General features: G+C 44.4%; 1 protein-coding gene across 1 annotated transcript; it reads right to left on the bottom strand.

Annotated features, from left to right (window-relative positions):
* Positions 1 to 219: 219 nt before the first annotated feature.
* On the bottom strand, positions 220 to 10201 carry SKP1 (S-phase kinase associated protein 1). Its single transcript, XM_082489824.1, has 6 exons — positions 10116 to 10201; positions 7182 to 7278; positions 4582 to 4655; positions 3208 to 3351; positions 2371 to 2511; positions 220 to 1514 (listed from the first exon to the last, which is right to left on the bottom strand). The coding sequence occupies exons 2-6, from the start codon at positions 7276 to 7278 to the stop codon at positions 1479 to 1481; spliced, it is 492 nt and encodes a 163-aa protein (XP_082345950.1). The 5' UTR covers positions 10116 to 10201; the 3' UTR covers positions 220 to 1478.
* Between the last annotated feature and the right edge of the window lie 11226 nt (positions 10202 to 21427).

Raw genomic sequence — 21427 nt, forward strand, 5'->3', positions numbered from 1 at the left:
ACCATAAAAAAAATACATCCATCTGGATTGCTTGCTGTTTGACTTTCAACTTAATTTGAGAAGTTGCCCACTGTGTCTGACTAGTGGCTGGAATTAGTCATTTTACAAAATTTTACATCTGTTTTATTTCAATTAACTGCTGCCTCAGTGCTATTATTGTACACTCAGTACTGACAGTAAGATTGTCTAGTTCCAAATAACTAGAACCATTTGCAAACCAAAGTTTAAAAGCCCTTTATTGATTCAGAAGTGAAACACTGATATTTAAAGTGAGATAAGTATGTTTATTAAGGTTCATTCTACTCTAAGGTTTATACAGAGAATGGAATGCAATACAAGCTAAGAGCACACCTCAAAGATCTACCACACAACCATCCCCTACTCCCTATAAGGGAACTGTAAATAAAAAAAAAAAAAAAAAAAAAAATCAGAAAACCAGTTACTGTTTAACTAGTTGCAAGTGGCTTTGTCCAAAGAAGTTAAGCTTGATATTGCATTAGCTTTGTATGCAATAATTAAGTCTCTACAAGCTGAAGTATCACATACAGAGGCAATAAGATTTCCTGTGGACACACGAAACCATGTTTTAAAGAGCTACAGCACAAGGGTTGTTTAAAATTGCCTAAAAACAAGCCACTAATGGCATGCACAGGTCAATAATATTAACTTTGGTAATGTCAGTCATTTTTGGTCAAACCTGGATTCCACTTTTAAAAGTAACATGTATAAAAACACACCCATCCTGTGCATAAAGCAACACGCTTTTCATTTGCTACCAGCTAGAGGCAGGTCTTCAAGACATGGTTGAAGGATTCAAATTTAACTGTCAGGAGCTTGCTTAGTTCTAGATCACATCTTCACTAGTCTATAAGGCAAGGCTAACAGGACACGGAAGTGGTCAAACATTTTTTCCTTTTTCTTTTTAAATGCAGGACAAGAGCCATCTTGAAAGTTATATAGCTTTACGTAACACTAATTTTCCCCATAATGTATTTGGAAAAAATCCAGCAACTTTTTTTACCTTTACCTAGTTCCCCAAGACACATTCTATTTTTTTTTTTTCTTTCTGAAGCTATCAATACCCTGTAAATTCAAGTGTCTTGTTCTTATTGAGGAAGTCAGAAGTCATAGGTGGTTTTATTTACAATGGAGTCAATCCTTAGCATTGTAACTGGACTTGAACAGTTTAAAAGTGTAATGAAAATGACAACCTTAAGTGTTACTTTCCATACAGAATCCACACTTAGTTCAGTTTTATTCATTGCAGAGTAAAGTAAAAAGACATCCAATTACACTAGTAAAAACTCAGAAGATTTAAATTTGTACTCAAAAAAACACTACACATGCAAAGGGAACAATATCCTGCTAACACAACTTCATTTGCTGCTGCATTTGTCTAATATTAACAATTATGAACAGAGCAGTGCAACTAGTATTTGGAACAATCCTTACAGTGTTCGAGTGTCAGGCACAATACTTCACTTCTCTTCACACCACTGGTTCTCTTTACGTACCTAAAAGAAGATTTTAATTATTAATATGTTGCAGTGAACTTCCAAAAGTTCGCTGTAAATTCCCACAGCATTCAGGATTACTTATTACAGGAAGGCATAAACTTAAAAGCCACTTTAATTTTTCATGAAGGGTTTGTAATCAGAAAGTCTTCCAAACTGACCTGTTTATCAATATAAACCAAGAAATGTATTTCTCATGCCTAGATTTGATCGAAACTGATTTTTTCCACCAAGTAAAGCAAATGGACTAGCTTAAGACTAAATTGCTTGTTTCATGACATCCCACTGAAGACAAACCTAAGTGTAAAATTCACTGCCTTTGTATTTAAACAAGGCATCTTGTGCTGATCTTTCTCTACTCTGCCATTTTGCAGCTGGTTTGCTGTTCAAGTTCTAGGATCAATGAGTTCATTACTTAAAGATGAGAATCCAAACTTCTAACCTTTCTAGCCACATAGAATCATTTAGGTTGGAAGAGACCTTTAAGATAATAGAGTCCAACCATTAACCTAGCACTGCTAAGTCCATCACTAAACCATGCAATGATGCATCTACAGCACTCTCACTACAGCTCCAAAACAGCAAACTAAGTCTGCCACAAACAATCCTACATGTTTCCTTACAAGACACACATTTGAGCTAGGAAGTCAATATGCTTCATTTTGACCTTTTCAGGTAATGGCCTGCAAGCACTGAAAGGTCTTCCACCAACAGCAACCCAATTATGAGGAGCTGATGCATTAGTTTGCATTCATTGGTAACAAATCTATTGCATCACACATTAAATTATGAAGCACCACACAATAATTCAGCACAAAACCCCAACTAAATTATAATTATAACCCAGAACAAGTACCTGTGCTTCTTCCTCCTCAGTGAAGTCATTCTTAATATTGAATGTCTTGCGAATTTCTTCTGGAGTTTTCCCCTTGATCATGTTTGCAACTGTCTTGCATGTAACATCAAGCAAACCTTTGATGTCCAAGTAATTTGCAGCCTGTAGAGGAGTTTCCAAATTTAAAGCCTCCATATCAATATTCTGCCTCTGTAGATGTACTACCAAAGTCATGCTTACACCGAAACCGTAGAATACTCTAACTGCAAACAGATCATCTCAATTTTGAGAAGCTTCTAGCTAGAACCTTGAAGTAGCAGTATCTAAAACTTGCTTGCCAAACAGAGGGAAAGTCATTTGTACCATGAAAGCCACACCCCTGTTCTTCTACAAAGGCCTTTCAGAAGCCTGCAAACATTTGAGATCTTCAGGGTTGAAGTGCTGTTAACTAGCAAAGTGAGACTAGCGTTGTCTCACAGTATCACACAAGGTACAAATTTTAAGAGTCAAAGCTAGATTTTAATTCGGATGCAGATCTCTAGAACCCCATTTCTAGTAATAAACACTCAACTAAGACTCAAGAGCCACAAGAATAAAGACAGCTGTAGGGCCACACATTCAGAAAACTATATTAATTGATTGATAAATAAGTACAGATTAATGCCTAGCATTAGGTTAACAGACATTCTAGTATTGACAATTTCAGCCAACAGTTGCCAGAACTACTTGTCTTCCCCCCACACCCCCTTACCTCCCCAATGAAGCAGTTATTCAAGAAGCATAAAGACTTTATTCATCAAGTACACTAACAGAGGGCATTTCACAGGCATAGCCTGTGCACTACTTGAACATACTTACCAGGATAAGTTCAAAAAGCGTTCCTTGGTCTACTTTCAGAAACTCCTGATCCCACACAGGGATGTCATCTGTTCTTTTTTCTTTGTTCTCATCATCCTCAGGAGGAGGTGGATCATCCTTGTGATGGGTGCACCACTGAATCACCTAATTACAGTTTTAATATTAAAGTTTCATCCAAATGATTCTCCCATTAGGCCCCAACTATAACTTAACTTCATTTTAGAAGAACTGTACCTTTTTCTCTAGTAGAATTAATAGTAGAATCCTGTACGAACATGCTCCATTACCCAATATTTTCTTCTTAGAACAAAAGATCCCCAACCCGGAAGTACAACAGCCTTCAAGAATATCATCTGAGACAGCAGCTAGTTAATTACTTACAATCTTAAAAGTCAGCTGCCAGTGTTAGGAAGTTACTCACCCCTGTGCTAACACACACAGTCCTGTACAAAGGAAACCTAAACTTCATTTTGCAGCTTTTAATCTGTTTGCAGAAACATAATTCTTAAGCAGAACACAACATACAGGAAGAGTGTAGAGCGGCAACAGCTACCAGCAGGACATGTTCACCACAGTACACAGTTCACCCGGCAAAAGTTCGCATGTTCCCAAGTTTGCCTTTTTTTCCCCCCCCTAAACAACACTATCTCAGCACCCAAACAATTAAAGGAGTAGGGATCTACTGCAAGTAAAATCCTGTTCTGTTTTGCCAACCTGAGATACTTCGGAGGTTTGAAGTTATTTATGTGTACATTCCCTAGGAAGTAATTCCTAACCCTGTATTTACCCCAAAACTGTCCAGTGCTTATTTTGGCACAACACTTGCTACTTCAGAGCAAAAAGCGTCTTAGAAGACAGCAACATACTTTTCTGCTTTTCTCACTTGATCCAACAACAGTCATGATCTATTACTGAATTTAATACCACTGAGTGCACACAGTGTCTCTGAGGCACTATAACTGCCACACAGGCATGGCTACTGCCAGTCCCTTCATCTTTTCTCCTAACATTTGGATCTTGTGAACTGCCACCTCAGTTCACAGAACCCAATTTTAAAAAAAATCAGTGCTTTAATACCATGAAATACCAGTGTGCACAGATGTCCAGTACCACTTCAATGCCTTAGGAAGCCTGTCCAGCCTCCAGCTGCTGTTCCAGAAGGTCACCCCTGTAGATCTTCTGCCATCATCTGTCTGCCAGCAACACCCCAGTTCTCAGATACCTTAGATGCCTGTGTTCATGCACCCCAAATTGGTTAAGTTTGTAGCCAGCACATGAAAAGTATCTTTGATCCAGCAGTTCATAATATCCAACTCCAATATGAATTTCACATTTTGTTACTGCCATACACCACCATCACTTTCCACATCTTACCTTTTTTAAGATAGCTGCATTAACATTTGGAAGAGGGACTGGGTCATCGTCACCTTCATCATCCATTCCCAAATCTAAAACCAGAAAGATGACTAAGCAATTGGCAGGCAAAACCATTTACTCTTCTCTGAACTGGGCCACTTCACCAATTCTCCACTATTTTAACGACACTGAGGCTGAATGAACTGGTAGCAAAGACTCTCTAACTGGTAAAGTCAGAAGCATTTAGAAAGCTTCAATGAAGCTTTCTAGAGCCATGGCTGCATTATACGTACTAGGTTATAGCAAGTTTAGCCTACGTAGCTAATAAGGCCACCTCATCAAATGACAGCATCAACAAACCATCGGTCAAGCAGTCAGTTACTTATCAGAGCAGGACTTGCTAGTTCAGTGCTCTGGGAATAGGATATGTTGAAAAATAAGACAAATATTTATGTATTTTCACCACTTTCAACAGTTCAATCCACAAACCAGTGTTCCAACTGAGATCTCCCATTCAATTTATTATTAAATTAGAACACAGATCTACTGTAGTAGAGACAATGTTTTGTCCTCTCTATGAGCAGTAAATACCGTAGCCATAGAGATGCCAGTTATCCGGCCTCTGAAGCACTGGTACTGATTCTTACCACCTGAAGAAGTTTACATGCTAAGACAGCAGCACAAATCCTTCAATAAAAAAAAAAAAAAAAAAAAATCATAAAGCATGGTTCTGATGCTCCTTGCTTTAAAAGCTTCTCAGTATGCTCAAGACATATTTGGATAAAGTTTGTTGCTTTGTCCCCTTGATAATGATTAAGGAATGAAAGTAAAAATTGAGAGAAAAACATAATTAAAATTTGGACTTGATACACAAAACAAATACCACCTTAGCTATCTTTGATTAGATAATATGCTTATGAATAGGCAATATGATTAGAGAATTTTTTAGCACACAAATGCTAACAGTTGGATGACACCCTAGCTGTCAAAGATTAACATGTTGTAATTAGTTATGTAATTGAGTAACTACACAGACCTTCACTCATTATATGCACAGATGAGCCAATTCTCATCTGGCATCACCAAGGAACTCAATTTTTAAGAACAGATGACTGTCACACCATCATCACTGATCAAATCTGTGCACAATTAAAACCAGCATGTACTTCTGTATTCAGGCAAGTCAACTACTTATTATTTGTGGGATATTAATTAGTACTACATTTTGTTTGGAATAACTAACTTCATAGATTCAGGACCTAAAATACTGACATTAAAGGGTACTGCATATGTCACCAGAAACTTCAAATGCGTACTTTGAACACAGTGGCAGATACCAGTGTAAGAAGTCACCAGTACAAAATTGTTGGTATGGGGAAATAATTCAAGGAATATCTCGAGTTCAGTCAAGTCTGTTCAACTTGTGCCCAGCACCTCCAAACAGCAATTTCACCTGTTATCAGATAATTGATACTTCATCCGTGATCCTATGATACTCAACACAACCCCACCTTTCACCTCCAGCATCCAACGCACAAAACATTGTTTATTAACTGATGCTTGCCCAGCTCTACTGCAAATGCATTTCATCTGTATTAGGAGACTGATTCTCACCCAGATTAGGGAGAGGCTAGTTTGAGGCACCTATCTTAAAACACTTACCATGTGTAACTGCCCTTTCATAAACACCTGAGTGTCACTAAACACCAGCAATGACACAGCTTCTGCATGAGAAAACTGAGAACTGGGCTCCCTAACGTATTCCAACCGATTGCTGTGTCTCCTGCTCATGTTGCTAGTCATGTTCAACAGCATCTTATTAACAGAATGGAAGCGTTCAATGCTTGGAGTATTTCAACCTTATTTCTATTTGTCTTATGTAGAAGGTGTCATAACCAGACAAAGATTTACACCCAAGAACATTTTAACTACATCTACAGAAATACTTTTTTTCCTAAGTTAATTCATTAATACACCCAAAAACTGGAAAAACACACCAGTAAACAATGAGGATTTGCACTAGAGGGATTAGACAGTTTGCTCTGTATCCGAGCCATCTGGCAGATTTCCCCTCCCCCACCACGAGTTCTTTTGTTTCGAATTTATGTCAGCAGGAGATCAGAACCAAGTATTTATCCCAAATAATTTAACTGTATCCATAAGCTCACAATATAAGTTTCACTTTAGCTTTTTCTTCATTGTATTGGTTTATGATCTCCCACCCCATTTAAAAGACATTTACATTGTAAGACTGGTTTGTATGATTAAACAAAGTTAAGTTTTTATTATTATTAGATGTTCTGTTTGCTTAACACTTACAAAACTGAAGTAGGCTGTAGGGTGCTTATATTTACTAGCCTCCCTGTAAGTGCCCTCAACAAGAGGGCAGAACTTTAAGCTTTTTGCAAGAGCACATCCACCCAAAACAGTTTCAGCTAGAACAGCAATTGTTCCAGCTGTTCTGACATATAACAGCAAGCTGCGTCACAGGCCTGGGAAACCCATTTCAGCACAGTACCAGTTTGTCTCCTTTGGTCACAATCCCTGTTCAAGAGGCTTCCTTGAACACACTACTATCTCTGCACGAGCTAGTGTTCCACAAGGCTTCATACTCTTACCTTCCAGCATAGTCTTTATAGTTACAGACTGTTTTGCAATTTCAACATCAACTTCAAAGATTTCTCCATCTGAACTCTGCAGTTTAATTGAAGGCATCTACAAGAGAAGGACAGTTATTTCCACACAATATTCAGTAAATGTTACAAGTTTAGCTGAATCAAAGGCATACATTACCTTTACTATTTATACTGCTTCTTACCAACAGCAGATAGCCCAGTGCCATTTAAAGCATGCTCAGATTATTCATCGCTTCAATCAACAGACCTAAATTAATTAATCCTCATGCTTAAGAAGCAAGGACTGACAGAAGATAGAAGCCTAACACCAATTTGAGGGAAGAGAACTTTTTTCCTGATCTAAAAGCATAAAATACACAAACCTTCTTAGCAAATACTGCTTGTATTTTTTACAGTGCAACACCAGAGCTATCTTTAATTAACTTTCAACAACACTTCCAAAACACTGCTTGTCTTCAAATCCAAACAATTCCTACTCACTTTACCTAGTCAAATGAAGTCAGCTCTCAACAGTATTCAAATTATAGCCTCTGGAATAGAATCCCAAAAATCAAAGTCAGAAGGAACCCCTCTAGGCAGAGTCTAGTCCAGCCTCCCTTGCTCCAAACAGAGTCAGACAGACCAGGTTACTCCAGATCAAAGGCTTTCTTTCAGAAAAGCATTTGGTTTTCTGAAGAGATTAAAAAACAATATATCACTATGACGAAGGCTTTCAGCACTCAATACTACTCTTGCAGAGTAGGAAGTTAGATCAGCACTTTGTTAGCATTAGGAAAGACTAAGATGACTATGCATTTCAACACAGTTTTTCAAAGAGCTTGCGATAAGACCTACAACAGAAGCAGTAAACTTTAAAGCTGTCACTAGCAGAAAAATAATCAAACTTTACAAGAATGCACCTTTCCAGATATTTAAGAACTCAAACCCAGAAGTAATGCACTTGATACAGCAGCTACTAGATTACAACTTCTGCCTGAAGCAACACATGAAGTCTGTTTGGGTACCACTGCACTTGAACCAACTGACTTGAAGGACATGACAAACATAACTGCCTGGCCACATAAATTTTATACATTAGTTCTCAACAAACTAATATTATTTGTTACAGGAAGTTCCTTTACCACTCAAAATATTTGTTAGGAGCACACCACTGCAACAGTTTCATATTTTTCTCTCAAGTTACCTGCTTAAAGATCTCAAAAGCATGTATTTGTAAATACAGCCTGCAAAGCACTGTAAAGAGAAGCTCTAGAAACAAAGAATTTGAAATTAATTTCAATTAACTTTCAAATGTTCTGCCCCCATCAAACCCGGGAACTACATATGCTAATTCCTTACAATAGTACTTTAGCTAACAAAATTGAATTAGATGGACCACTTTCAGCAAACTTACATTATCCCTTTCTGAATCCCTCCTGTAGCTCATCAGTACAGCTGAGCCTGACAGTACTGCAACAAACCCAGTCCAATGGAGGCCAGCCAAAGCGCGTTATTAAACTGCTCACATCAGCTTGGAGTCCTCATTGCTTTAATTTCCATTTGGCAGAGCGAGTAGCTAGTTAATGTTTACACAGTAATGTAACCCTATATGACAGTGCTACTTCTAATTGAGATGGGTGTTCTGGAGGGACACGGTCATGACTGTTCCAAAGACACAAATACATATGTGCACACAAGAATAAAATCATAGAATCAAAATTCAGATTAAAACATAGTTCTTCTGAGTTGGTAGTTTGAATGACAGTCTGCAAAAAAAAAATTATCTACACATACATTTAAGATTTAATGCATCTGTTCTTGCAGTGATTGCCTGAGAACACTCAAGAACAAACCGGGCTTCAGATGCCAGTCTTCCTGTGCTTGTGCTTAACATTACATAATGCTGCACAACGCAGCCAGCACGGCAGGGATGCTGCTGCCCTAACAAGTCTGGCCCTGCAAGAGTATATAAGACTCTTCTATCACCCAAACCCACTTTTATCAAGACCTTTAGGTTATTGTTAAGAGTCTGAATCAGGTCAAATGAAGTTAATCGACTGCCTTATCACTAGTAACAGATCAAGATTTCATTTACATTTCATTATTTTTATACCACAGAGCTCAGTCTCCTGGAAGAAAAAAAAAAAAGTCATTTTTAGCAAACTGCAGTACAGCTCTGGAAATAGACAGGCCTCGAATAGAAACACAATTGGGTGACTAAGCAGACCAGCCTTAAAAGCTCTATTTGACAACAGCAAAACAGGTTGGGAGCTGGTCAAAAGGCAAACCTGAATTACAACGGCAATTTACATGTATAAGCCTGAAATGCAGAGCTCAGCCATCCAAAACAGCGCTACTAGGCAACTCCATGCCTCCCCAAGCTATTCCGGATGGATGCCCCCTCCACTCCTCCTTGTCATAGGTTGGAACGCCGCATTTATTTAATAAAAGTCACACCTGAGCCGCTCCGCTTGCGCTGCCGCTCCAGAACCCCCATGTCCTACAAGGGAACACTTGGGGCCTAGAGCAGCCCAACAGCCAAGGGGGAGATAAAGTGGAACGGGGGGAGGGCGTGGGACGGGGACAACACTTTATTTATTTTTAAGGCTGCTTTATTTACCAGAACCCGCAGACAGCGCCTCCCCACACAGTCGCGTGTTCCCCCCCATCTCCCACGGGCGTTCAGCTCCACAGTACCCAGGGCTCAAACCTCAGCCTCAGACAACCACCACAACCGGGGAGCCCCAACGCCACGGCTGCCCGTGCCAGGCAGAGCCGGGGGCGGGCTGGGCCGCGGGGTCCGGCTGGGCCCCTGGGCCCGCTGAGCGGGCCCAGCCCGACCCCGCGGCCCAGCTCGGCCCCCACCGCCACCCTCAAGCACCTATCCCCGCCCCACCGGCACCGGGTGGCCCCCCTCCAGGAGTCCGCAGGCCTCACCGTGAGGAGGCGGCAGCGTCCGGCTCAGCACTAACTGGACCTGGTGGCGGCGGCAGCAGCACTCAGGGCCCAACTGCGGCGGCGACTTTATATGGCGGAGGGGAAGGACCCCGCCTCGCGCTGCCTCGCAACCGCCGGGCTGACCACCGCGACCGCCTGAACAAAACACTCCGTCCCGTGAAATAAAACGGCTTGAAGAGAGGCTTATGGTAAAAAGACGGAGTCCTGCTACCCTCCTCGGGGTGGGGAAAGGGGAATAGGAGCCGACACGAAGTGGGGCGCGACCAGGATATCTTCGGGTCTTTCAGGCGGCGGCGCGGCCGCGCCAGGAGTGTGAGAATGGGCGGGGGCGGCTGCAGCGGGCCAACGGCTGCGGCGCCCCTGAGGGGCCACCGTGGCCTCGGGCCTGCCCCGGGCCCGGTGCTGCAGGGGGGAGCGGTCAGCGGCGGCGCGGGGAGAGCCGGGCCGGGGGAGGGCGTGAGGGAAACAGCCGCCATAGCGAACGGTGTCGGTGCGGCCTGTGATAGCTGGAGGCCGGCCCGGTGCTTTCCTTGGGAAACAAGTGGGCCGCGGGCACGGCTGTCATCGTGTGTACTTAAAAACGGTAATTGGGAGTGACCCGGGTGGGTCGCAAAAAGCCCACGCTGAGTGTTTTGCTTCTAGCGAGGTTTCCCGGGGGAGAAAGGCCCAGGCCCGGGGGGCGTTGGCACCCCTGTGAGGGGAAGGGAGCTGCTGTTTGTGGTTGTGGTGGCGTCTCGCTTGTAAACACAGGGGAATGCGGTCTTCAGGGGCTCCTCAGGCAGCAAGAGAACATTTTCACTGAAAAAACAGGTTAATTTCAAATTGTTACAACCAGAGGTTGTTCTCCTCAAGTGGCAATACAGCTCGGGACGTGTCACAATGCTGGAAGTGGGTTTAGGTCTAACTGGCAATGGCTGAACATCTACCCCGGCTCTCACCAGGAATTTCAGGCAGCTACAGCTCTGCCCATGACTGGAGCACATTAAAGCATCTCTAGACACCAGCTGTGCAAGGATCCAACAGGCTGGAGGAGTGGACTAGGGGTGAGGGACCACCGACGTGCAGCCAAAAAGCACTGCGTTAGCACACCACCCCACCTGAGCAGTGTGCCCCGGCGCGGGCAGCGTTTCCTGAAAGGTCAAGAGAACGTGCTAGGTACCGACAGGCATTAGGTTTTCAGGAAAAGAGAGATCTGAAGGATTTTGCTCAGTGAGGAAGGCAGAGTCCACCAAAGTAACCGTGAGGTATCCGGGGTGCTGCATTGTGGCGTCACACGCAGCATTCGGTCCACGCTACACTGTTGGGCCCTGTTTTGCATCAGCTGTCCATGACAAAGTGGCTTTTAAGTAGTTACGATATTTGCACGATGACAACCCATGATTATGAGAATTTGCTTTACTTCAAATCTTAATGAAAAATGGTTTTAGAACCAGAGTATGTTTTCACAGCACTTCATTGCAGACATACCCAGGCTGCCTGTAGGCAGACTGGTATCTGCAGCAGCATTGCACTGCAGAGCAGGAGTACAGTGTAACTCACAGCTTTCCCTTTCCTTGAGGTCCCAGAGGGTCCCAGGCTCTGCACCACACTCATTGAACAAACGAGTCGTACCCACTCAAAAATACCTTCTAATGTAAAGAATTTTCCTGACATTCAGAAATTCTCAGTTCAGAAGCTTGCTTTGCTTATTTCAGAGTCCACAGCCCAGGACAGTGGCCTGGCCATGGAAGTATCAATTTGTCTTTCTTTCCTTAGCGTTTTAGCTGAGTGATATAACCAGTGAGACTGCAAATACTAGACATATTTGATATTAAATAGCCTGTTGGTTAGAGCTGACTCTCAGGAGAGATGGAGGACTCAAAGACTCTCAACCAGAAGAACCTCTTAGAACTCAGGTGACAGTGAGGCTCTTCTACATCAGGTCATGTCACTTAAATAGGTTTCTGTATAAATTCCAAAGAACTGTCAGAGACGACTGCCTGACTTGGGCATCTTGTTTCACGGGTTTTAGGATGCTGAGCAGCTTGTTACTTACCGCACACTTGAAGATGACTCTGAGCAACCTGATCTGACTTTGAAGATGGATCTAAATTCAGAGCGCAGTCCAGAGGACCTTCTGTGGTCCCTTCCAGCTTGAACTACTGTATGCTTCTGGAACATGCGCTTCAGTAGTACTCTTCATGGCAGTTGAGCGAGCATCCAAAGATGTCGGGTGATGCTTATACAGCTGACTTTGATGCTGACAAAGGTTCCTCAAAGATCCTGGTATTAGTAATGAGATAGGCTGTTCGTTCACCATTCATTAGGACTTAATTATCATATTTTAATATATATATCACATATATGTGAAGTCTCCAAACTATGCCTAATGTGACCTTTTTGATCATACTGCTATCCCATTTACCTCTTTCCTCCTCAATCGCTCCATCTTACACTCCAATGCTGAGAACCACATTCACTGCACTTAAAAAAAGAAACAACACTGCCTTGATTTGCCTTAAATGTTCTTTTCTTTAATTTATATTAAAACTCCTTGGGTTAGAGGATCAGAGGATGACAGAAGGTGGTCTGTGGAAAACGCATCTGCAAATCCTAAATCCCCTTTCCCGATGTTGCCAAAGCCCAAGGTTTCTGATTTGGCTCGTGATCAGTGAGCACAAGCGCTCAGACTGCAAATCAGGCTCAGCAGAGGGGGGATGGGGCTTGCCCTCTGCACAGGACAAATCTAATAAAGTCTAGGAACAGGCAGAAAGAGAAGTGTCCATGCCTAATTATGGTCTGTGTATGAATTTAATTCAAAGTAATACTATTGGATGAATTTTATACTTGCTACAGCTCTCTACAGCATTCCAACGGAGAAAATTCAGTCCATGGTAGACTTTGAATTTAGCTGTCAAATTAGAAGTCTGGGAAAGTTAAAAAAAAAAAGCACTCCACACCCCAAAAAAAAGTGGCAGATGGCTGTCACAGATATCCTATAATCACACGACGGCCACCTCCCACTGTGCCCTACATATCATACAATGAACCTCCCCAGCTAGTCCAGATGCTTTCTGTTATCTGTGGTGAAAAAGCAGCTGCTGCAGCGTTGATAGCCGCAGTCCTGCGAGTAAGTCAGCATTAATAACACAAAAGACCCATCCTTCACTAAAGCTGCAAGGCAAAGAACAACATTTTTCAAAAAATGGGTGGCCCAGTTTCAGTTGTCACGCACATAGGTAATCATTGCAATGCAAATAATCCTAAACCCAAGCACTGCCACCCTGAGCGGTAAAGATAATTGCTCCATGTATCGGCCACAGAAAAATTACAATTAAGAGCCTTTTACCACTGAGGAGGAAGGGGGAAGCTGAACACTAAAGCAAATACCTGGAAAGACTGGAGCAACCAAGTTCAGTGCAAGCTTGATTTAATGCTTATCGGATCCAGAAGAGCTCTGACCTACATACTTGCAGCATCCCTGGGCTGCGGGCAAAGCCAGCTGAGCAGCGACGCAGCCGCAGGGGAAAGGGGATTTTAACACGCTGAACATTAGGGAGCAGTCTCCCGGACACGGCACTGCATCTGCCCCGCAACCTTGGATTCCCTTCCTGGCTATTTCTCTCAAGCAAAAACTACAGTGCCCCCCCGCAAAACACCTCACACTCTCCACTTTTACAAAGAAACTCTTTGGGGTTGTTGTGCTGCTGGCGGTGGTTTAGAGACTATGGAGATAACACAATGATTATTTTTCAATACCACAAGTGAGATGTGGGATTGTCAAAGCCTAATGAGAGCCAGGCTTGGGAGATCTGCGCTTTACTCCTTCAACAAGTTGGGAAACTGAGAATCATTGAATCATTTAGGTTGGAAAAGAGCTTTAGGATCATCAAGTCCAACTGTAAACTTCACAGAACTCAGCCGGCAATCCCTGAACTGCAGGGATGGGGGCCGGGCCAGGCCAGGGCTGGGCTGGAGGGTCCCGAGGGCATGGCTGCTCCAGCAGAGAGCCAGGAATGATTTGCTGGAAAGCGAGATGTGACCATCCGATCTGAGTAAGAACCTAATCTACGTGTAGGGGAGGATGGGACTTGCTGCAAAAATCCTCCTTTTTCTTTTTCAGCAATACAAAAGATAGGGAAGATTTTTTTTTAGACAAACAGCCACATCTATGGGGGAAAAAACTTAGAACTGGCTGGATCAATGTAAAAATAGAAAATATCAGGATTATTCATGTAAGATAGATAGTAGAAAGAAGTTGCTGAGCTGATAGGCCTGTGCCACTGCTGTTTAAAGCAATCTAGCAACAACACAGCAGCAGAAGAGGAGAATTCTTGTTCTCAGTACAGCTCTGGAAAAAGCTAATGATTGTGTTTCCACTTCATCAAAACTTATCTTACAGGAGCATCCTCGAGAAGGTGTCACTTTTCATCCAAGCTGTACCCCAGCAACACAGGACAGTGGGTGGCAGAGCCCACTGGTTGGATGAGAGTCCCATTAACGCCAACAGACTGAAAACTCAATAACCAATTCCTGTCAAACAGACACCAACTGTTTTTTATTTTCTTTATCAGCTTCTGTTTCTTCTTCTAACAGCACTCGTGTTCCCCTTACATAACCGCAGGGATTGATAGTTTAGAGGACTAAAGATAGGGGGGAAAAAAGGGATTAAAAATAGGAACACAACTACCTCAAGTGTATTTGCAGCATCTACATCCTAACCTCATCCTCACTCCCTCTCCACGTGCTTACACAGACTGATTTCTGTACCAGTTCTGCACTGACACCCTTTGAAGCCGCTCAACTGCTCAGGAGAAGCTGCACTTCACCCTGCGGGTGCTGTGGCTGCGTTCGTGCTGGGGAAGATGCTGCCGGGTGAGAGCCACCCACCTCCGGCCTCCTTAGGCTGTCAAACTACAGAGTGCCTGTCTGAGCCTCGGCCACTGGCGAATGGCTCCGCGGCCCCGCCGGTCCCGGCACAGGTGGGGACACGCGGGACGCTGCCACGCGGTGGCGCCGGGGCTCCCTCCGAGGGACCGGGGGGGGATGCGGTCAGCGGGGCTCATCCCAGAGGAGATGCTCATGTGTATTCCATGAACTGGGCAAAAATCCTAGAATGGTTTGGGTTGGAAGGGACCTTGAAGATCATCTCGTTCCCACCCCCTGCCCTGGGCAGGGCCACCCCCCCCCAGCCCAGGTCGCTCCCAGCCCCGTCCAACCCGGCCTTGAACACCTCCAGGGATGGGGCAGCCACAGCTTCTCGGGGCACCCTGCGCCAGGGGCTCACCACCCGCACAGGAGAGAATTTCTTCCCAATAACTCATCTAAATCTCCCCTCTTTCAGTGTAAAACCGTTCCCCCTTGTCCCATTGCTCCCCTCCCTGATCCAGAGTCCCTCCCCAGCTCTCCTGGAGCCCCTTTAGGCACTGGAAGGGGCTCTGAGGTCTCCCCAGAGCCTTCTCTTCTCCAGGCTGAACCCCCCCACCTCTCCCAGCCTGTCCTCCCAGCAGAGGGGCTCCAGCCCTCCCAGCATCTCCGGGGCCTCCTCTGGCCCCGCTCCAAGTATGTCCACTTTCCTGGACATACACTCCCCATTTATTTCTAGCTGATGTTTTGCAGACCACAACCAAAGCCTCGACAGCTTCCCAGCAGTTTGATGGGCGAGCTAACAAGGTAACCACCGATCCCAAGTCTCGTGTACCGTAACCCAATCCTCGCAGCATCTCCAGGGCCTCCTCTGGCCCCGCTCTGACAGCTCCATGTCCTTCTGCTGTGGGGACCCCCCGAGCTGGAGGCAGCACTGCGGGGGGGGTCTCCCCAGAGCAGAGCGCAGCAGAGGGGCACAATCCCCCCTGGCCCTGCTGGCCACGCTGCGGGGGATGCAGCCCGGGGGGCAGGGGCTTTTCTGGGCTGCCAGTGCACATTGCTGCCTCATGGGGGGCTTCTCATCAGCCAACTCCCCAAGTTCTTTCCTCAGGGCTGCTCTCCATCCGTTATCGGCCCAGTCTAGATTTGTGTTTGGGATTGCTCCAACCGACATGCAGGAACCTGCGCTTGGCCTTGTTGAACCTTATGAGGTTGGCACAGGCCCACCTCTCCAGCCTGTCCAGACCCCTCTGCCTGGCAAATAATAGACTTGCTTTAAATGGTCTTAGGAATGACTCTAAGGAGCTAATCAGAAAATTTTGCATATCCTTGATAACCAAGCGTGAGAGGAAATGAACTAGGTTGGCTTTAAAGGATAGCATGGCACCCGTCTTCAACCTTGGAGCTGTTCAAAGTCCAAAAAGCAGATTATTCCAGGCTGGTTCTGACGCCACAGATGATAAAAAGCGGTTGCTTTGAGGTTTCAAAGTCCATGGGAATAAATATAGTGTGTTTCAGAAGTCAGGCTAGTTCAAAGCATTTTTAAAAGAGATTGCAGCGAAAAAGGGGCAGTCCAGTGGCATTTTGAGATGGCTGAGCTAGAGCTAGATAAACTCGTGAACAGCGACAACGCAGAACCCATCGCCTGCCTTTCTCTGAGAGGGGGAAGAGAGAAGAACAGACTCCCAGGGAGCTACAGCCTCCCCTCTCCTGCACAGGGGTCCCCGCTTCAGTGGCACGTCGTGTTCCTCTTCCCTGATGACAAACACGGCAGTGGAAAAGGAGCAAAGCCGGCTGCAAAGTGGGTCGAGCATGGAACGAGTGCCATAGGATGCTCTCAGACAAGGCTCCTCCAGGGCCTCCCCTTTTTCTTTGTAACATATGAGACAGAAGAGGGCAGTGGTCTTCAGCCACTCTTGCACTGACTGCTATGGCAAAGAAGGGGTTTTGACACAAAGTTTTATGATGAGGAAGGGGGGTGGACAGTGGAGGGTGGTTTTCTTCAAACTGCCTGAGAAATAAAGGCAGTTAGGAACCAGGCTAAAGCCTTTCAGCCCAATCGATCATGCAATTATCAGTTTAAACAGTACGCTCCACTTTGACAGTTCAGCACTTGGCTTTTAAATGCATAATCCAGAAGACAGCTTATATATTTAATAAAAATCAGGGAAAAAAAAAAAACAGCTGTTTTAGGGGGAAATCTGATGAGGAAGATGTATACAGAAGTCAAGATGATAACCAAGTAGCAAAGGTTTAGTTTCATTTATACAACCCTATGCAATGATACGAGTATTGGCAGAACAGTCAGTCTTATCATACACGCCTGCCTGCAATTTTTCATCTGGGATACTCACCCCTAACTGTGCTGCTCCTGGTCCATCCCCAGTCCCAGGGTGGCATAGGCTGGGCTGGCACGATGCAGCCGTTGGGAAGAGGACCAGAAATGAACCGACACTGATTTGAAGTCATGGGAACACAGTCATAGAATGGTTTGGGTTGGAAGGGACCTTAAAGATCATCCAGTTCCAACCCCCTGCCCTGGGCAGGGACACCTCCCCCAGCCCAGGTTGCTCCAAGCCCCATCCAACCTGGCCTTGAACCCCTCCAGGGATGGGGCAGCCACAGCTTCTCAGGGCAACCTGTGCCAGGGGCTCACCGCCCTCAGAGTGGAAAATTTTTTCCTAATATCTAATCTAAGTCTCTCTTCTTCCAGTCTGAAGCCATTCCCCCTCGTCCTATCACTACACACTTTTAAAAAGTCCTTCCCCAGCTCTCCTGGAGCCCCTTTAGGGACTGGAAGGGGCTCTGAGGTCTCCCCAGAGCCTTCTCTTCTCCAGGCTGACCCCCCCAACTCTCCCAGCCTGTCCTCCCAGCAGAGGGGCTCCAGCCCTCCCAGCATCTCCAGGGCCTCCTCTGGCCCCGCTCCAAGTATGTCCACTTTCCTGGATATACACTCCCCATTTATTTCTAGCTGATGTTTTGCAGACTACAACCAAAGCCTCGACAGCTTCCCAGCAGTTTGATGGGCGAGCTAACAAGGTAACCACCGATCCCAAGTCTCGTGTACCGTAACCCGGTAAGATGCTGCTCTAAACACAGGAATGTCAGCTGGCAGGGCTCTCGCTCTGCCCCCGATGCAGCACAAGCACCAGTGTCAGCTCAGCTGCAGCTTTTCCTACCCAAGTCCTGAAAAATTCCAAGACTAGGTAGATATTCTGCAGCTTTGGCAGTTAACCTCTTCCAGTGCTACAGTGCCCTTCTATTCTAAAAGCTGTTATGCCCAACTTTGTTTTACATGTTTCCCACATGTTGGCTAATTATATATATATAATAATGAGGTACTATTAGTGATGAATGTTTTATACACCAGCAGCAACCAGTCTCGTCTTCATCCAAAAGCAGTTCTATTCACCATAGAGTAATTAAGAGATCAGGAGCTGTAGTTCAACCCATCTTAAAGAATAAAGCTTTTAAGCCACAGCACAGGTTTTAAAAGGCTAAAACATGCAGCACTGCTTAATTTAAAACCAAAAGTGTTGTTTCAGCCTTTTTTTTTTCCTGTATTTATGCCAAAGAACTCTGATCCCTTGCTCAAGAGAGCAGCTTGCCTTTATTCTCATGCAGAAGCAGCACAGCCAAATGAATTAAAGCACCAAAATAACTTTTTCAAAACCACAGTAGGCTGACTCATGAACTCTGCAGGGCTTTTTTAGCGCATTCCCGGGTACTGAAGGATTTCTGCAGTCCAGGGTAATTTGTACTTAACATTTTACCTGTTTCCAACCTTCTCCTGGAACTTGCAGAGAACCGATACTCTGTGCAGCGATTGCTGTAGCATCCAGAAGACACTTCACGCATTCCACGGGACTTCAAAAACCATCACTTGCAAACATTTTGCTCCAAAATCTAAGCTCGTGTCAACCACACATATGGTTGCAAAAAAAAACACAGAACACTAAAAAGCCATTTCTCTCATGTAAAACTTCACTTTAAGCTATGCAAAATCCCCTAAAACATAGCTTGAGTTTCTGCGAGCGCTCTGCACACAGACAAAACAAGCAGCAATTAAGGCGAAGTGATAAACAGCGCGTGACAGGTGCATAAGTGGTGAGAGTGGAGCCACACCTTCAATTAATTGAATTTGGAGCAGCATTTAATTTGAAATTCAAAACTCTGATTTGTTCACATTTGCCTCTTCTTACAGACCATTTTTCCAGAATGAACAAGTGTGTTTATCCTTCAGCCCCCTCCTGCTCCGCAGGTCACAGCTCCTCCACCTGCAGGAACTGTGCTCCAGTGTTACTGAAGAAACAAAGATGAAGGGGTGTGTGGGGGATGGAAAAACAGAGGAACATGTTTATTGCTGTGAAAAAAGGCTCAAAATAAACCTAGCACTTGCGTAACAGTTGTGGTTTTGTATTGTACGTGAGGAAATCCTTCGCCTTTGCGTTTCAGGCTGAATTTCTACATTGCGAGAGCAAAGACTTTGTCCCAGGCTTTATGAAAATGATTTTCAGTGCTTTAAGTTTACCACTATAAAAATGAAAAAAAAAAAAAAAAAAAACCCTCAAGTGGAACGTGGAAGGATGGATTGGCAGGAATCAGTAATTCTCACAAATCTTTTCTCTGCTGACACTTCCAGATGGACTTTTGATTCTAACAACACTGACATATGGAGAGGTGAAATGTCAAAGCTTTCATCAGCAGTATGCGCACTCCGCGCCTCTTTCCCAAGGCAGAATTTATTCTGTTATCATCCAGGTAACTAGCTCTGTCTTCACTTGCCCATGCGTCAAGTATCCTCCCAGGGTATTGCCAGAAGATCCGAAATGGGTAACGCTGCCTGAGCATTCGCGGCAGGGATACTGAACGCATGTGCCAATGTAGCAGCTGGAATCAACCCGACACGAGCCGACCAACACTCACGGGCTGCTTTACCTCAAAGAAAACGTCCATCTACACGGGCAGCACTCTTTGTCAGCCACTGACAGAGCCCATCCTCCAGGGCACTGCTGAAGAGGGACACAGGGCAGCTCCACCGTCAGGGATCAACAGCCAGGAGGCGACAGGCAGAGGGAACAGAGCACAGGATGGGAGCAGGCAGAGGAAAGGCATAGAAAAGTGTGAAGGGGATAACACCTGGCAGATCTATACACTTCAAATCTGTCCCATTTTTCCTTTCAAAACCAAAGTTACTGAATGGTTTCCTGTGTAGGAGTGTGATTTTGTCTCTGTTTTTGACTTAATAACCCTTTAGGTCAGAAGGAATTTGAATAAACGGCCAAATGCTAGGACACGAGGAAGCATGACTTAAGTAAAACGCAATATAGAAAGCTCAAAACTCTCTCTGGTCTGTCCAACAGGATTCTACTCACTCTACCCAAATTCTGAGAAACAGAAGAAAAAAGGGGAAGTTCTTAGAGCGGTTCATAGAAAAGTACCAGGTTTCATTGATGACTGCCTTCTGACCTGTCAAACCTCAATGTTAGCCCTCCTCATTAAACCCCGGGTTTAACTACTCTGCTTTAAAAAATACTGAACTACCACAAAAGGGTAGTTCCAGCTATTTCACATTTAATGGAATTCACCAGTCTTTGTAGAGAAGAAGAAAACGTCAACACCGATCTCTGAAACAAGTACAAACCCTAATTATGCTAATTTCTCTGCAGCCAGCTTTTGCTCAGGTGAACTTTGATCAATCTTACCAATAAACCAGACAGTAGTTATTCCTACTTGAAGTTTTTCCTTCTCCTCTGGAATCTTCCAACCATGTTTTTTAGCTGCTGCTGGGGAACCTCCAGCACAGTTAACATTTTTTTGTTCACAATGCGATATTCTCAACGAAATCTTCCAGCCACAGTGCAATTATGGGGGAAAGTGCAAAAACTCGAGTGACTTTCAACATTTTCCATTGACTTTACTAACAACTGCTTGTGTTTGCGTACAGAACCTGAACAAATGAACGGCCTGCTCCCCCTCCCAGAGCAGATGAGTCACGCCAATTAAAGTAGCAGGGAAAACAGAAAATAGGGCAAAGTCATTACCCTTGAAGGAATGGTGTCAATTAAGGCATAAATTTCTATCTACAAAAACATTCAGAGAGAACGGCAAGCGAGAGGAATTTAAAGTGAAGTACTCTCTACAGCAAAGGGTTTGTTGTTGTTGGTTTGGTTTTTTTTTTTTTTTAATAGTGATCAAAGCTAAAGTTCCTGATATGCTAAAAAAAGACACTTCAGATGCACTTATTTTTAGCATGCACTTCTTCAAGAGATCAAACTGCAGGAGACTGAGCACTCTCCAGAACTCAACCTATAAGACGCGTCGGAATTTTTGCTGAAGAAAAAAGCCACCACCCCCAAGACTTTCAGCAAAGGGATGAAGCAATGCTTGGTGAAATGCAGCACTTTCTCAGCAAGTTAGAGAATTAAGTGGCCCTCCAGCAGAAA

The sequence above is a fragment of the Vanellus vanellus genome, assembly GCF_965231255.1.
Source record: "Vanellus vanellus genome assembly, chromosome: 13".
Classification (NCBI taxonomy): Eukaryota; Metazoa; Chordata; class Aves; order Charadriiformes; family Charadriidae; genus Vanellus; species Vanellus vanellus.

Bases quoted from the DNA above. Each gene is read 5' to 3' on its own strand.
- SKP1 (XM_082489824.1), bottom strand. From the start codon at position 7,278: ATGCCTTCAATTAAACTGCAGAGTTCAGATGGAGAAATCTTTGAAGTT. The intron at 4,656-7,181 runs GTAAGAGTATGA...TTCTGGTTTTAG, and splicing joins TATAAAGACTATGCTGGAAG to ATTTGGGAATGGATGATGAA. The intron at 1,515-2,370 runs GTACTTGTTCTG...ATCTTCTTTTAG, and splicing joins CTGAGGAGGAAGAAGCACAG to GTACGTAAAGAGAACCAGTG.